The sequence below is a fragment of the Carassius carassius genome, chromosome 2 (assembly GCF_963082965.1).
Source record: "Carassius carassius chromosome 2, fCarCar2.1, whole genome shotgun sequence".
Classification (NCBI taxonomy): domain Eukaryota; kingdom Metazoa; phylum Chordata; class Actinopteri; order Cypriniformes; family Cyprinidae; genus Carassius; species Carassius carassius.
In genome coordinates this window covers 30,835,793-30,852,998 of record NC_081756.1, presented here as the reverse complement: position 1 = coordinate 30,852,998, position 17,206 = coordinate 30,835,793, and the positions used below count along the sequence as shown (strand labels likewise).

At 38.5% G+C, this 17,206-nt stretch overlaps 1 protein-coding gene across 4 annotated transcripts in view; it reads left to right on the top strand.

Annotated features, from left to right (window-relative positions):
• Nucleotides 1-17,206, top strand: part of LOC132108020 (protein MTSS 2-like) — a 78,035-nt gene that overhangs the window by 25,022 nt on the left and 35,807 nt on the right. For all 4 annotated transcript variants that reach the window (XM_059514464.1, XM_059514473.1, XM_059514482.1 and 1 more), the window contains exon 3: nucleotides 88-161. In XM_059514464.1, coding sequence (XP_059370447.1) covers nucleotides 88-161 — 74 coding nt within the window. The remainder of the gene's footprint in view (nucleotides 1-87; nucleotides 162-17,206) is intronic.

Below are 17,206 nucleotides of genomic sequence, written 5' to 3'. Positions count from 1 at the left end.
ATCCGCACCTGTCAAGTGAGGAAGGTTTTATTGAATGCTGAGAAAAGACAATTGTCATCAATTTATTCCATTGGTTTTGTGTTTCAGAACCACAGTTTTATCAGCAGTGGCATTTCTGGATGCCTTTCAGAAGGTGGCGGATATGGCAACCAACACAAGAGGTAGGCATGATCAGGGATGTGTGAGAGCGTGTTTGTGTGTGTGTATGATTGAGGGTGCAGGAATATGTATATCCCATTATGAGGGTAATGCATAGGATAAAAAACTATGGGAGAGAGAAAGATAACTGTAAGTATGTACCGATACCACTTTTTCCAGAACGTGTCAGATACAATACTTTTTATTTGGCACTTGCCGATACTAATACCGATACCTGTATTTTCAAAACATTTGTAATTATTATTATTTTTATATATATTTGGTACAGAAACCTAGCACATGTAAAGCACATTTCACACAAGATACTAGTTTCACTTTCACTTTAAATAAATCTGTTGTTTATAGTGAATGCCATTATAATTTTGTTTGTTTTGTATTCAGGATTTAATTTGAATCCAAATGATGTGTGTGCTAAGTGAGTGAAGAGCAGTCAACAGGGAACTACACTAATCTTTTCCACTGGTGGCACTTGCGCGACTAAGTTTTTCAGTTACTGGCGCAAAACAAAATTTGGTCGCACAAATTTTTTATAGTAAGCCGCTCTGGATAATAATGAAACTGTATTGCATACAGATGTGCTTTTTATTTTACTTGCCATCTTTTAAACCACATGCCTTCTTGTTTTATTTCTTACAGTACACACAGTGCATTGCTCCGTCTTGGTACCTTAACCCAGGGCCGTAGCTGGGGTTAGAGGGGCCCTGGTGCAGGTTGTACAGTGGGCCCTGTCTGAAATGGTTTAATATTTACTGTATGTTCGTACTATTTATTTATTTGTCACACACAATGGTTACGTTTTTTTTTTTAGTTTGTAGGTGTCCATAAAATAATGTAAAATGGCACTGTAAAATAAAATACACAGTCAAACCAAAATGTGTTCAGACACCCTCAACATTTCTCACATTATCACAGTTTATTTGTTATAGTTTAGAAATTGGTAATAAAATATGACAAGAACTCAGAGTTAAACTGTGTCAGAACAAATTCCTCTTGATAATGTTAGATAACTTTGATAGAAAGATATGTAATGGAATCAACCAAAACTTCAGACAACTGTCAGTATGACAATATTTACACAACTATCCATACTTTGTTGAACAGTTACCAAGCAATGCTTAATTTTGTTCAGTCTGTGGTGTGACAAGTTTGCATCAGCAATTAATGAAATAAACAATTAAGCAAAGCATGGTCAGGTTCCTAATTTAATATATATATATATATATTTATCAATTTCACTGGTTGTCTACAGTATGAAGAATTTTTGGGTAAAATATTTCACAGATCTCTGTATTTTGCTATACTCACTTACATAAATGAACTAGTGTCCTGCACCCACCAGTAAAACTATATAATCAATTATATCTGACTTTTGGTTTGACTGTGGATAAATTCTTGTTAAAACTACAAAGTAATTCAATCAAGAGCAGTGAGTGATTTACTTTCATTTTCATACATTAAAGACACTGACAGCAGAGCTAGTAAATTAGGCGTGGTCACTTTAAGAGACGGGGCATCCATTATAATGATACACATCTAACCAAGGATTATAGAAGGTACAGAGCCAGACCCTCTAGATTTAATGCTCTCATCCTGCAAACAATGATTGTAAGAATGCCTTTGTGTCAATGTTCATATGCGTGTGCATATAAGACAAAAGCCTTTTTGAATTGGTTAGATGTTATTAGGAAATAATTAAACATAACTACATTATTCATCTCTGGTGAGTTTTGAACAGTATGTTCACAAGCGGATGTTATAAATCCTTGACAATAATGGATAAATGAGAGGGAACAAAGACATGCCTCATAGCTGTAGAGAGGCTTGCTGGGTGTTTTTGGCTATTTATGGCATGGCGCTTTAGTAATGATTTGACAGAGTCAAGTTCTTCAGGGAGAATCGACTGATGAAAATAATGTTGTTAGGAAATAAACCACCAGCCTCATTATGATTGTATTACTGGATTGGACTTTTTTCTCTTCATCTGGGGAATGTTATTTTTTTTAAATCTCATTTTGTGGCTTGCATGCCTGAGGTAAAGAGTGTGTTTGAATGAGTGTGATGATCTGCATTATTCTGGGTTCATGTGGGCATGTTGTGCTTTTAATGAGCTGACGGAACTGGGAGCCTTCCTCTGTGCCTTGTAAAAACAGTGAGGATCTCATCCAACCCCAGTTGTGACTCATGGGTGGCTGTTTCAGATGCTGGTTTGATGGCACATAAAGCATAAGAACAATTAACGAAAGGAACGTTAAGAAGTCACAAGACTATATGAAAGTGAGACAGCATATTTTATAACAACAATTATTATTCACTCCACCTTGTAGCTGTAGACTGTGACATACATTTTATACATTTATTTTATTTTATTTCATTTTATGTTTAATTTTAATTTATTTTAACATTTATTTTTGATACTGCTTTGGAATCTGTTATTCATTATACATCTCATACAAGTTTCTCAATACAAATCAATACAATTATGTATGTTACAATTATTTTTCATTTTATTTATTTATTTTTAATTATTATTGGTATTAATGACAATTATTCAACTTGAGGTTGTGTCCTTAAAGAACAGAACGTAGACTGTAGTTGCTTTAGACAGATACATGTCTTTTTGTCTCATGCATTGTTCAAAATTGTTTATTGTTCTCAATTTCTTTTGCAGTGTTCTCTTTTTGATCTATTCTCAGTCAGTCTATTATTCTCCAATGATAAGACATTATAAAAAAATTCATCTTGAATATAAATGTAATTTGTTGTTATTCAAATTACACATTTTCAGCAAATTTTAAGCATAATTCTCATTCTCTTATATACTTACATATCTGGTTGTCTCATTTTCCTGACCAGTTATTTGCAGTTTGTATAAATTATGGATGACTGTAAAGTTATGTAGAGCTGGTGTCTTGGATGTAGGTCAGATGCTGCATCACACTCATTCAACGCTGATTTTAACATTGTTTTAGTGAATTGATATTCAAGCTGTTCAGTCAAATTTCCTTTTCTCTGTTGTGGTATAAACATGCATCAGGCATAGTCCACATCCAGCCTTTGGCTCGGGACAGACTGAGACTGACTCTAGTTGAAACGATGACAACAGCTTTCACAGGTTTCCATTTCAGAATGATATAAACAACATCATTTAATATTTCATCATAGAAGGGGATTAGCACGATGTGGAGTACAGTAGATAAATGTGGTGTAGATAACCTGGGGTTTGAGCTCCTGGCAGGTCAGGGCTCTTAAGCACAGGTCTTTCCTGGGGAAGGAGGGATCGCATACTCCTCAGTGATCATGTGACCTGATTGATGTGATTTTGCTGAATGCCAAAGGGAGGGCGGCTGTCAAGGTCAATAGCTCACCTGAGAAAAGTTTTGTACAAGGTTTTGTAATGTGGAGTACTCTGAAACAGATGTCATGATAAAAGAACTCAAAGACTTAAAATAGCTAAAATGGCATTGTTCATATTTTATCTTGTGTGAATTTATTAAGACTGTTGGTTAGGGTCAGGTTTACTGCAGGTGGTATGTCATTTTCAAAACATGAAGGAGCTAGGAGTATTAACTTTTTAGTGCAACTCACTGGACATTTAATTTGCAAACTGCTGTGATACGTACAACTACCAATAATACAAAACATTGCCAGATTCACCTTCATCAGTGTTGGACTAAACATAACGTGCTTTTGCCGCCACTCACTGGATATTTCACTTTGAAAGTGTTGAAAAACAAGCAAGAAGCGATGTAATACTTTTTAGAAATGTCACCACAGGCACATTTCTCCAATGAGCATGGGTTGCATATTTATGTGTAGCTGGTAAGATTTATGTTTGGGAGACAAGTTTAACCCCCTCACCATCACAGCGCACAGACTGCCACGAAGCAAAGAGGAGGGGGACAGCACTGAACCGCAGTGAAACGGAAGCAATCACACAACCACACACAAACACACTCCAGACCTTTATCCTCTCCATGGGAGTCCACCACTATAGTGAGGGAGGAAACTGATGCTTCCTGCTAGTAACTGCCCATAATCTGCTTCTCATTTACTGCTCTTTACTGCTCTTCATCCTTAAGTTCATGCACTTCCTCCTTTCCTGCCATGATTGGGTCTAGCTAGCTTTTTTCATCACAAGCATTATTTCTTGTTTTCTTACAGTGGCAGAAGATTTACTTAAAGAGACAGTTCACCCAGAAATGAAAATTCTGTCATCATTTAAGGCTGGAGTACACTACACAACTTATAAAATCTGAACAGATTTTAAAATACTGGGCATCATACACTTACCGACTTTGTAAGTCACAGAGGAAAAACTGGCCATCATATACTAAATTACTGAGTGTCCTACACTACTAGACTTTAAAGTTGTTCCAATCACAACAAACTGAAAGAAATGTGTGCCTCGTTGCTAGTAGACGTGAAAATATCAAACATGTTAGATATCTTCCAACTGAATGGAATCAAAGTCTGTAGCTTAAATATTGGAGTCACAATCTTTTGCTTTCTCTCAGAAAACTTTGCATTTCCCCAAGAAACTTTGCGTTCGCTTGCAAAACTTTTACATACTCTCACATAGATATTTGCATTCCTTCGCGAAACTTTTGCATTCTCTTAATATAATATATGCAAATATAATTGCATTCGCTTACAAAAATGTGCGTACCCTCGCAAGAATATTTGCACTCTCTCTGAAAAACCAGCTGAGTTCAGACAAACACTTCCTGTTTACATTACAACTTTTAGTGGTTCATACAGCTCCATACGTTTACCATGCATGGTTCATAGATTTTTATTTTGAACTTGGATGGCGAAGCAGTGTGTCTGAAAGCACATCTTGTTAATGGGCTAAAATCAACCAATTGTCCAGATAGTTTAGAATACACATACGGTTCACTCTGAGAGGGGAAAGCGCCACAACTATGCACTTCGAGAATGTGCACAGAGCTAAAGCCAGCCTGAATTGGAGGACTGACTACTGGTATGCTGTGGCCTCGAAATCGAACCTCAGAAAGTGTTTGTGGCATGGTGCTACCTGAATATAGAAGTATGCATCTTTCAGCTCTATGGATGCAAACCAGTCCCTGGGACAGATTTGTGCCAGGATTTGCTTTACTGTTGTCATCCTGAATGTGCACTTGTGAAGTGCTCTGATGATGTGTTCCAGTTCCAGGATAGGACAGAGTCCCTCATCTCTCTTGGGCAAATATATCGCCTGTAAAACTCGCATTCCAGTTTGCTCGGAGGGACTAGCTCTATCGCTCCTTTTGTGTCTCAAGACTGGGGCATTTTGAAGTAATATCTGTGACAGAACCATGCCGTTGAAATAGGGTGGTTTACGTCTGAAGTGGAGGGAATACCTGTGTTCTGTTTTGCTCAGCACCCAGTGTGGAATGCCTGGAATAGCTCTCCATGTGTCTAGGGACTGACACAGCGTCCAAATCTCTTCCATTGCTGGCAGCGATGTTCATAGACTGGCGCCCTGCCCCGTCCCTGATGGGGAAATGGCTCGTGGCAAGACACCTCTGTCTGTGAAATCTCTTTCCGGGTCCCATCCACTGCTTGGGGCAAACATCCAGCTCATATCAAGGAAATGGCGGGCTGCTTTGCATGCTTTTGCACCTCAGAGAAGCGCACTATAGCTGACTCCACGGCGTCACCAAAGAGGCTGGAGCATTGAGGAGCACCAAACAGTCAGAATCCTTCAGATCAGCAAGGGTCAGACATAGGTACCTGTGAAGGACTACCATGAACTCCGTGGATCTACCAATGGGTTAGGCCAATGCTTGAGCATAGTGCATTTGTGGTGTCTGCGTCCATGTTGCTGCTGTACAGGGACTGCAGGAGCTTGAAAAGGCTCTCGTCAGTAAAAAAAGGAATGGCAAAAGGGGCAACGGCAGAGGATGTCGTTGATGACTCGCCCTTTGCCGGGAGGGCCCACCAGCGGTTTGCTGTCGGCAGTGGGCCTCGTTCCTGTGGGCCTCGATGCTGCTCCGAATCCTCAAAATGTGTGTCAGAAGCTGTCGTATCTTCTGGTGTGTCTTTGACGATGGCAGCATGAAGCTTCTGAGGAAATTGTCGCTCTCACCGCATTATATACTACCTGCAGGCTTGTCAGTATTTGTATGCGATTTGCATAATAAGCAACAATAGGATAGTTTATAGTACTGGCAGTATCCAATACGGTTTCAGGATTTTCTGAGAAGGGGAGGAGTTCCTCACAGCGAATGTTTCACAATGTAGAGTGAATTCTCAAAAGGTCATACAGTTATCCTTGATAGAGAATGCAAATGGTTGCAAGGGAACGCAAATATCTTTGCGCGAGAGTGCAAAAGTTTTGCAAGTGAATGCAAAATTTTTCGGGGGAACACAAACATTTTGCGAGAGAATGCAAATGATTTTAAAAGTATTTTTCCTCCCTTTAATATTTTTACCACCACCATGTCCCTTTAGGGCCCCCATAGCAGGGAGGACAAGGGTTAGCACTAACTTTCTTTCGTCATCATACATAAACCTAACTTGTGCAGTGACTGGTTGGAACAAACATCCCTCTTTTAATTAACTTTAAGCTGAAGTCATGACTGTCTGTATCTACTAACCAGTATCTTACCAGTAAAGTTTTGATGGATGACGATTGTAATGGAGGTAAACTCGATTACAGTGACATACAGGAGTCGTGCATTATTAGACACACGCAAGTTTCGTTGTTATTAGTGTGCAAATAAACAAACCGTGTGTGTGTGCTCTCTGATAGGTTTTCACACAAACGTATTTCAGTATGGTCACATGTCTGGCAGGTTTTTTTATAATGGACACTCACTGAAGAAGTGTATTTCTTATATAAGTTTGCAGTGATCAGTGGTGTTTATGTAGACATTCAAACACATTCGAACACTCACTCTGACAGAGGAACTGTTTACTGGTCATGTTGTGCTGGCTACAGATCACCACATTCAACAAATTCATAATGTTTTTATTTACTTTTTAAATTTGTGTTTTGCTCTGTTTAATAATTCTCAATGGATCTGTATATATTTATATACAGTCAGGTTAAGGCTCCGTAAAACAATGTTTCATGTCCTAATGTTTTAATATTTTTCCTTTTGTTACAATTGGATAAATAATACTGGGATGTATGCTAAAATTGTTGGATGTGGTGCTTTACCTAGAAAATATTCCACTAGGTTCAAAAACAAGTAATCTTATAAAAAAATTGAATAATAAATGAAAATAGTCATATTTTTATTTAATATTTACATTCCCAATGTAATTTTTTTTTATATGGTTTGGATGATTAAATGATATTTAATTCTTGGTTGAATTATCTCTTTAAAGTTATGGTCTCCTACTGTCTGCTTTAAGGAAAATTGGGGCTTTTAGCCAAGTTTTTGGCTTTTTCACATGTGTATAATAAGTGGCAGGGGGAAAGAACACAGCGTCGGGAGGCCTAGATAATAATCTCTTTCTGTATGGACGGATTCAGTGGAGGGAGTCTGGCTGTGTGTGTGAAAACTCTAATTCATGAGCCAGAATCAAAACAAAAAGTGCTTTGGCTTGTCCTCTCGATCTTCCTCTCGGCCTCTCACTTTCTTTCTCCTCGCGCTGAGTCTCTCACACAGAGAGTCTCTTTCCCACTCTGTTCTTGGCTTTGGTGGGAATGAATGTTGATAGATCACAGTCTGTCCTGGAAACTTGGCACGGGGGCTCATAAAAAAGACGATCTGCAGATGTGTGTGCAGCGCGGAAGACTCGTCCAGCGCTTCATTGGGTTGTTTTACTGCTTTGCCTGCATGAGCGGAATAGTAGCAACCATAATGAACATCATAAATCTGATTCTTACACCAGGGGGCAAAATGGCTGCCCCTCATAGTCAAAGAGAACATGAAAAAAATGTCTGCCAGCTCAGCAACCAGCAAGCTATTTGCAGGATCAGCTTAAGTGTCTGTGTGTGTGATGGGGGTTAGAATTTCCCCAGATGTTTGAAGTAGACTGGTGTAGTCGGCAGGGTGTTACCATTCACACAGCCGTGTAAGCAAACACCAGTCAAACAGCCAGAGTGGAACATTCTCATTCGCCTTAACATGTCTATTTCTGATAGGGCCTAATGTATATTTACACTGCACACTCTATAATATCCACAAGAGATAGTAAATTCTGTTTGCAGTGTATGTAGTACAAATTACTTAATGGGATTTTCATTATAGGAACACCACAGCCGTTATTTAAGTGGTTTAAAAAAATCAAAGTATGAAGTTGTTCTGTACACATTGAAAAATTATTGAAAAAATAATTAAAGGGGTCATATGATGTGATTTAATTTTCTTTCCTTTCTCTTTGGAGTGTTACAAGCTCTTAGTGCATAAAGAAGATCTGTAAAGTTGCAAAGACTAAAGTCTCAAATCCAAAGAGATATTCTTTATAAAAGTTAAGAGTCAACCACACCTACCTAAAATGGCTCGTTCTAACATGCCCCCACATGTCTACGTCACTGTGTGTGAAGATTTGCATAATGCCGGCCAAATGTTCATGCAAAGAAAATTGGTGTAACGTTTATTCTTGCTGTTGCCACCGCTGCCATGTTGTGGAGACACAGTGTCTTTCGTTGTGAAAGCGAAACTACTTTGTTTAGTCTTCCAAAAGAGGACACAACTAGAAATCAGTGTTTAAGTTGCATTTACAACTCTGTTCCAGAACATTTCAACCCAAATATTCAGATGTGTGCAGTGCGTTTTACAGAGGATGAGGACTGTTTCCTGGAAGAGACGCCTACAATGCCGGTGTCTGTTTCTATAAAGTAGGGCAATTCCAACTTTGCAAGGACAGACTGACTCACAATCTGTAAGTACATTTGCAAATTTAAAGAATTTGCAACCAACGATTCAAACGTGAGTTTGGAGCAGTGTAGAGTAGTGCTTGTTGTTTGTCGTTTCTCCAATCGCAAATGCAGTCATGGGTCTTATGTTTACCCGGTGCAATACACAACGCAACACGTAAAAAGACAGTTTAAGTCATTATAATCAGTAATTATGTCCCCACTGGATGCCACAAATGCCTCATTTTTCACAGCATCACAGTATGTAAGGGGCATACAATTTCCATCACATGCTTGAGGAATTCGGCCAATCATAATGCACTGGATAGCTGGCCAATCAGCGTACACCTCGCTTTTCAGAACAATGAGCTTTGTAAAAATCTACGCATTTCAGAAAGGTGGGGCATAAAAGAGAAACAATACAGTATGTGGAAAATAATGTGTTTGAACCTTAAACTGCCTAAACATATTGAATTGCACCAAATACACAACATAATGTTCTTTTTTAGCAACATCGCATGACCCCTTTAAAAGGAATATTTAGTTAAACTTAAAGTTGCTTTATAATGAGCCCATTACTTAAGATCTGCAACCGTCTTGAACACATTACATTGCTTTTGCATTTCTTTTTTTAGAATTTTCAGTCTTCACCAGATGAAAAATTGAAGGATGGAAAATTTGTCCATTTGGTGATAAATTCACAATGTGCTTATTTAGTATATTAACTAAATAAAACATTTGGAAAACATAGACTGTAGCTTAAACATTTTTGGGGGTTTAGAAATTAATACTTTTGTGCAGCAAGGATGCATTAAATAAAAATATAAATTTTAACACACACATACACACACAGTTATTTTAAATTGAAATAATATTTCAAATTATTCAAATAAAAAAAAAATCTTACTGGCACCAATCCTTTGAATGGTAGTGTAAATTTAGCAGTTGAAAGGTTTATATAAAAAGCATCCAATAAATCATGTAAAATTTAATGATAAATATTCTTTAACTTTTTTTGAAATAGGCTTTATTTTTTATATAATCTTTATATTCTCAATGTAAATATGTCTCTGTGTCCACTCTTTCTATAAACATGCACTCTCTTTCACCATTTCTAAATTTAATTATCATTCTTAATTTCTCTCAACTGTTCTGCTTCATGAACGTCAAACATGTGTGAATGCCAACCAAATAAAAAGGGAGCAGGTGCAGCTGTGAATGCTAAAAGTTTTTAATTAACTACAATTCATTACTGTCCTGTTTGTAAATATAAGTAGCTACCATTAGAATTATAGTAACTGTAAGTGCTTTGTCATGAGGAAGAATAGTCTGACACTGCATTTAAATGACAGAGGGTCAAGTGAAATCCATCTGTGTCTGCCAGTCTGTCTCTCCATAGCCAAGTATTTGACAGCCAATGACCGTGAATGATCCTGTTTCTGTACAGTACAGTTAGACACTATCCTGTCTTCTACTTTTAGAGCTGCTATTCTTTTCTTTTAAAATGCATTAACAAAGAGACAGAGTGTTTTAAATATATTGAAAATGAAAGCTCTGTTTATTAATATAATGGCAACTTAAGGACAAACACTGTAAGAGGGATTGTTTGATCAGGAAGAAAAGTGAAAAGACAAAGCACAACACAGTCTTGTGATATTTGTTTGATAGCAATGGCTGCCAAACAAGTATTAAAATAGACAAGAAGAAAGAATCTCTTCTTACAAGTGTCACTGGATTTGTGCTCCCCATCAACACAAAATTTCTGCTGCTCTTTAATTATACATGGTGGTTTGATGATACAGGACCTCCCACTAACATGGTGAGCCTGACTCAGCTTTCCCTGTATACCTCCTCAAACACACACACACACACACACACACACACACACACACACACACACACACACACTCCTGACCTCCTCTAGGGAACACCTGTTCTCACTGAGAGACTTGTACAGCTCAGCACTACACCCTCCCAAACTATTATCATTAAGACCTTACAATCAAGAAACACTATTAACAAAAGACCAGATGCTTGAAATTAACTCCTTATTTGAAGAGAAACACATTTGTTCATACTGTAACAAAGAACACTAAGATAGAAGGACCAACATTTTCCTTGTCTGTACTTTTTTTCTTTCTTTCTTTCCATTGTAGCTAATTTCAAAGCACTATATGTATGAATTGTAAACTTCAGCAGCAGATATTCTTTTGTGGATTTTATTTTGAGCTACTGCAAGAGCCTTCATTTCTCTCTCCATCCTACCTCAGTAGCTGTCTAGACAGTACAACAATTAGTTCTGGGCAGGCCTGGTTCTGGTGCCTGGTGTTCTGCGGGGGGCATAGCAATGGATGGCACAAATATATGATTTATATATTGTAATAATATACAAACTTCACAATCATCGGGAAGAAGGAGGCGGGAACAGGCGGACAATCAATTCAAGCTTTTAATGACCAAAATAACCACAAACAGCGCGACAGTACGGTTTATATATATACCGTAATTCCTCAAATAAAATCCGGTAGTCAAATAAACGCCGGGCCTCTTATAGTGGCCGGGGTGTGGTCAACACGGACAAATAAAGGCCGGTCTTAAATAAACGCCAGGGGAAAATTTGTGCAGCAGAGCCAGATAACGAACGTACATGCCCACTGCCGGAGCGGTTCTCATTCTCGAGTCAAGAACCGGTTGTATCGTTTTTCGGACCACCAGTACACTGAACCGAGAACCGTTTCTGTCGCATGCGTCTGATTCGAGATCTGAGGAGCTGATGATACTGCGCATGCGTGATTCAGCGTGAAGCAGACTGACACAGAGCGTGTCTGAACCGAACTGATTCTTTTGATGATTGATTCTGAACTGATTCTCTGCTAATGTTATGATCTCTGTCCACTGGAACGCTATCACTTTTCATTTAAAATGGGTTATTTAAAACAATTACTTATCAAACAGATGGAATTAGAAATAAAGGCCTGCCTCTAATAAAAGCCTGCTTCAAATAAAAGCCTGTTACCTTCTGCAGTTCAGGTAAATAAAGGCCCCGGCTTTTATTTGAGTAATTACAGTATATATTTATATATATGTATATATAGTGAGAGAGAGCGAGAGAGCGAGAGAGAGAGAGAGCGAGCGAGCACCCTCACTAATTTAAGAAGCACCCTCAGTGATTTGATTATGGAGCCTGGCCTGGTTTCCGGACCAAGAATTTGAATTTCATTTTTTTGTGTAAATATTGTATTTCTCCAGGTTACACTTTATGCAAGTTAGGTGGCTACAAGTGTCTGTCTTTACATTGAATAATTTGCTCATTGAACCATAATGCTGATTAGTTCAGGGGAAAAAAAGACATTTAACAATGTTTAGGCTAGTTTTGGGCTAGTTTTGAGTAGCAATTGGGCAGGTTTTCTTGTGGAAACCTGGCAATCCTGCTCTAGGGTGTTGATGAGTGTCAAAGATCCAGCTCTCCTGTGTTTTTGAGTTCAGAGTGTGACGGTACAATTACATCAGTATATGAACATGCTCTGGAACAGCATGTACAAAATGGAAATTGTAAGGCTCGATATTGCCTTAACGGCAATTAAATATTAAAAGTATTAATTATTTTAAATATTAAAAATATAAAAATATTCTGTGTAGACCATCCAGCTCAGTCCCCCTGAGATGCTTCACAAAGCTGTTCAGAAGCTGAAAGAGATGTCAAAAACTATTCGAAAGACCCTCATTTTTTGCTTTCTGGCTTTCTGGTGTGTATGGATTATGGATAATGTGGTCCTGATGAAATCTTTTTTTTGTCCCCTAAACACACAAAAAATTATATATTGCAGTGTGAGTGGTCATAGAAAAAAAATAACACCACAGAACTAAATTAGAAAGTCTAGTGTGTATTACAGCTTCTAGAGAGATATTATATCCTCTCTCTCCTCAAACCATAACATCTTTTTCTGCTTCTCCTTAATTTCTGTCTTCTGATTGGCTCTGACAGCTCAATATGGGCATACCCTCGTAATAATAGACTATTCCATTCGGTGAGTGCATGTGTGAGTGTGTTTCTTAAGGATTGGCATTTACTACAAGATGTTGACTGTTTTTCATCAAGCTAATCTGAAACGCTGGATGCGGCGCAGTGGCACATGACACACAGGTAGACTCTGTACCCCACTGCCACCCCGCTCATCACAAGGGGAGGGTGATCACTGCAGTGTTGCCTAGCAACAGAGACAGGAGTGCCCCTGTTGCTTGTAGTGTTGCTAAGAAACTGGGAAAAAATGTTGCAGTCATTTACGGTTTTTGCAGAGTGACAAAGAGTAACATGGTAGGCTACAAGCAGAGCTGCTTGTTGTCACCAGTGTTTTTACAGTAATGTATGAATGAAAGGGTTCAACGGAGGATACAATCTCAAACTTTGAGGGTGTATGTGAAAACTGGAGACGAATCTGAACCGAATCTGAAGTGTGGGTGAAGAGAGAAGAGGAAGTGTCTCTTGTCATGAGTAACAGAATCTCTGTCTCACACATAGATACTCCCATGCACGCAATCTCACACACCCGCCGCTCTCATTAAGAAGATGGGAGACTTGCCTTGGCAGCGGAGTCTAGTTTCTGCTGCTTCCCACGTACATGCTGCTGGCTGCAGGCACAAAGAGAGCCTGTGACACAAGGAAGTGTCCTCACAGAGCGGCTGAAGAGAGAGAGAGAGGGATGCAGAGGGAGGAAGAGAAGCACATAGATGAGCATTGTGAGTGCCTCTTAATTAAAGACAGTAACGTTGTTTTTGTAGCACATTCTCAAAAAAACTAAACAAATGGCTGACTCAGAGGTGGAGATGTTCTAGTTTCCCACTTGAGAGGAACTCAGTTTTTAAGAGCATTTAGATGAGATTAGCTTTATATGTAAAGCACTTTTTAGGTGTAAGAGTTTGTTTGCATATGTGTTTATATACAGTATATTTTATATAGGTTCCTATGCTTGATTTGGTGAACCATGACCTCTCCAACAAATAATTATTGGACAACTGACCACCTTGTGATGGGCCTCCAATGACCTGACCATAAGTTCTGTCATCATTAACTCACACTTATATAGTTGCAAGACATTATTTTTGCTGTGGAACACAAAACAAGATATGTATATGGCGACCATTGCCTTTTTTTATTTTTTTTTATATGGACATAAACACTTAGGTGTCTTTTTTTTGTGTTCCATAGAACAACATGAAGGTGAGAAGAATGATGACAGAATTTCCATTTTAGGTGAACTATCCCATTAAGCAAGTTTGAGAAGTCAGTGCAGATGTATGAAATCATTGTATCAGACTTCATTTACATTTGAAAGAATTAAAATGGGTCATATCATAAGGAGTTCTCTTTGATCTTTTGAGATAAGAGCTTTCATTGAACTGTAAAATATACTGTAACTTTCAGAACTCAAAACGTCCTGCTCTGCAACCTAAAAACAGCATTTATATGAAACGAAACTGTAAAAGCACAGTACTCCTGCAAATCACTCACATGGTCAAGATAGATGAATATATTGACACATACCGCATACATTTCCACATCAGTAGAGAGAAGACCATAGAGATAGTCACACCCAGGTCTAAATTTTGTTTGGATATGCATTTTCTGTCAGGAAGCCTGTATGAACTTGGCCTTGTTGTTGTCTCTCAGGTCCTTGTTTCTCTTTTGGCAATGACTTGTCCAAATTGAATGTTACCAAGTTATGTAGGAAAGGCCATTTGCACCTGTAATATTCAGTCAGATGTTTGTTTTAAATGACTTTGTATTTGCAGATCTGGCAGCAAGTGAATTTTCAATTTTTCAACATTTCCATTCATATCTACCAGCTTGATCCATTCAGGCCCATTTGTGAATGTTGTGAACATTATAAATGGCCATAATTGCACTAATGAATGGGATAATCAGCCGAACAATCCGAACAGGTTTTGAACTCTGTGTACGTGGAGTATGAGTGTTGGAGGGTGATTGGTGAATGAGTCCTGGATGGGCTGATCATAATCCCCACTATTAAGAATCAGGCGTGATCTACTGCTGGTGCTATCATCACACATTTTATTAACACTACACTGGCATTCTTTCTCTTTGTCTTGTCTTTGTGGTTTCTTCTCTGCTGTGCTTTGTTTACACTGCACCCTTTGTGTTCCCCTCACGTACATGTGCATGTCAATCCTGCACAATAAGTGTGTCATATACATCCACGCTCCACCTCTGCACCCTAGGCTGTCTTGAAGGGATGTGTGCTTTTCTAACATGGCCCACAGATGACTTGAAAAGCTGTTAACTGTTGAAATCATGAAATCCAGAGTCCACACATTACATTAGCAGTGTTGCACTGTGAGATTGAGAGATGACAGGGTCAGATGGACAGAGAGAATGAATATATATATATATATATATATATATATATATATATATATATCATCTTTTACCATTATAGACTCTTTCCTGCCCTCTTTCTCTTGGTTCCAGTGGAAGAAGCACATTTATAGTGCCTCTATCTTTTTAATACACCTGCTGTTATTTTTACATTTTCCTGTTGTTTCTCTCCAGTTTTACCTTTATCTCTCTGTCTCTTGTTGTATTTAACTTCTCTTTCTGTTGGTCCTTTTTGTTCCATGGCATGGCAGTCAGTCGCCTCTGCAATCTTGTTTTGCTTTGTTGTTTTACATGCCCTTGTGTGTGTGCTCAAAGATATTGTTTTATATTATTATGTCCATAAACAGAGATCTCTAATGCACAGACACTGCTGGGGTTTCTTGAAGCTTCAAGTATAATGTATTTATGTGAAGCCGCGCAAATCCACGTTCATTTTCAGTGTTTATTTGCGCATCTTCTCAGTTAACAACGGCTCTGTGTAGTAACAGCTGCTCTATGTGAAATCACACACCTGAGGGAATTTACCGCTGATTAGAGAACCGGCTTTACTGACGAGATGCGCATTAACGATCGGCCGATCGTGATCGGAGCACCCCTACACATCAGAATCAGAAATACTTATTATTCTTTGTAACTTATAAATTTTCTTTGTTTTATATATATTTTTAAGTCCTTATCTTACAGCAAGGATCTCCAGCTCTGCTCCTGGAGTGCTACCGTCCTGCAGACTTCGGTTCAACCCTTCTCCAACACATCTGTCTGTAGGACGATCGCTGTTCAGGAGCAGGGTTGGAGACCACTGCCTTACAGTGTATTTACAGATTTAAATTCCTGATTTTTAATGTGGTCTTTTGGACCACATTGTATGTAGGTAGAGGATTTAATGAAAATATATTAAAAACATATTGATTAGGCCCAGAGAGAGTGGTAGATGTTGAAGCTTGGCAACTCTTTTTACTCTACAGGGTTTGTGGCGAATCTAGGTACCATGCTAGGGTGCAGATTTTGTCCCTATTAAAGTTTCCTGTGAATGGCCTTTTTGGCCATTGGTGTGTCTGTCTGGTTTGTTACTATTGTCTTGTCATGGTTGAAACTCTGGACACATAAAAGGTCAGCAAGGGCTCAGGGTTTTCTGTCCTGGTGAAATGATTACAGAGCTCTGCAGTGCCGGATGCTTTTTCCCACAGCCTGTAGAATAAGGAGGGCTGGAGCTCAGCCAGATGGGATTGCTGTTAGCAAGGCCATTCTCAGGGAGCCCCTCCACCCAGTGCATAAACCTGGACCCAAGACAGAGGGGGAAGTGTTTAAAAGCTCATGTTATTCTGCAGTGATGCTAAATGTCATCTTTCATTTCATTTTATCTTATCTTATTATCAAATCAAGTTGGCGTCTAACTTCGCTTATTTATCAACTGCTTCCTCTTATTTTACATATAATATCTAATGCATATTCTTCCATTTCTAATTGCATTCATTGTCACAGACCATTTTTTCTTTTGCCAGTATTCTACATTTACACCTTGTTCCTAGATCCTCAACCCTGTTGCCCTTGTAACACTGTTGCAAAGGTTCCTACAATACTTGCTTTGCAAACTTCAAGGATTTCCCTAAAGTTTTAAAGAATCCTATTAACACTGTGGAATGTTTGGAATGTCTGAAATACTCAGAATTTTGTTCTGCTGCCTGTAATGAACTCAATGACAGCAACTTTTTGTTTACTATAGTAGTTCAGTGGACGTGTTACGTAACGTAATTGCACTAACAGAATTTGATTCCATCCTTTTGAATAATCAAACAGATTCCAAGAATCTGCCTGTATAAAACAACAAAAGGTCATTCATG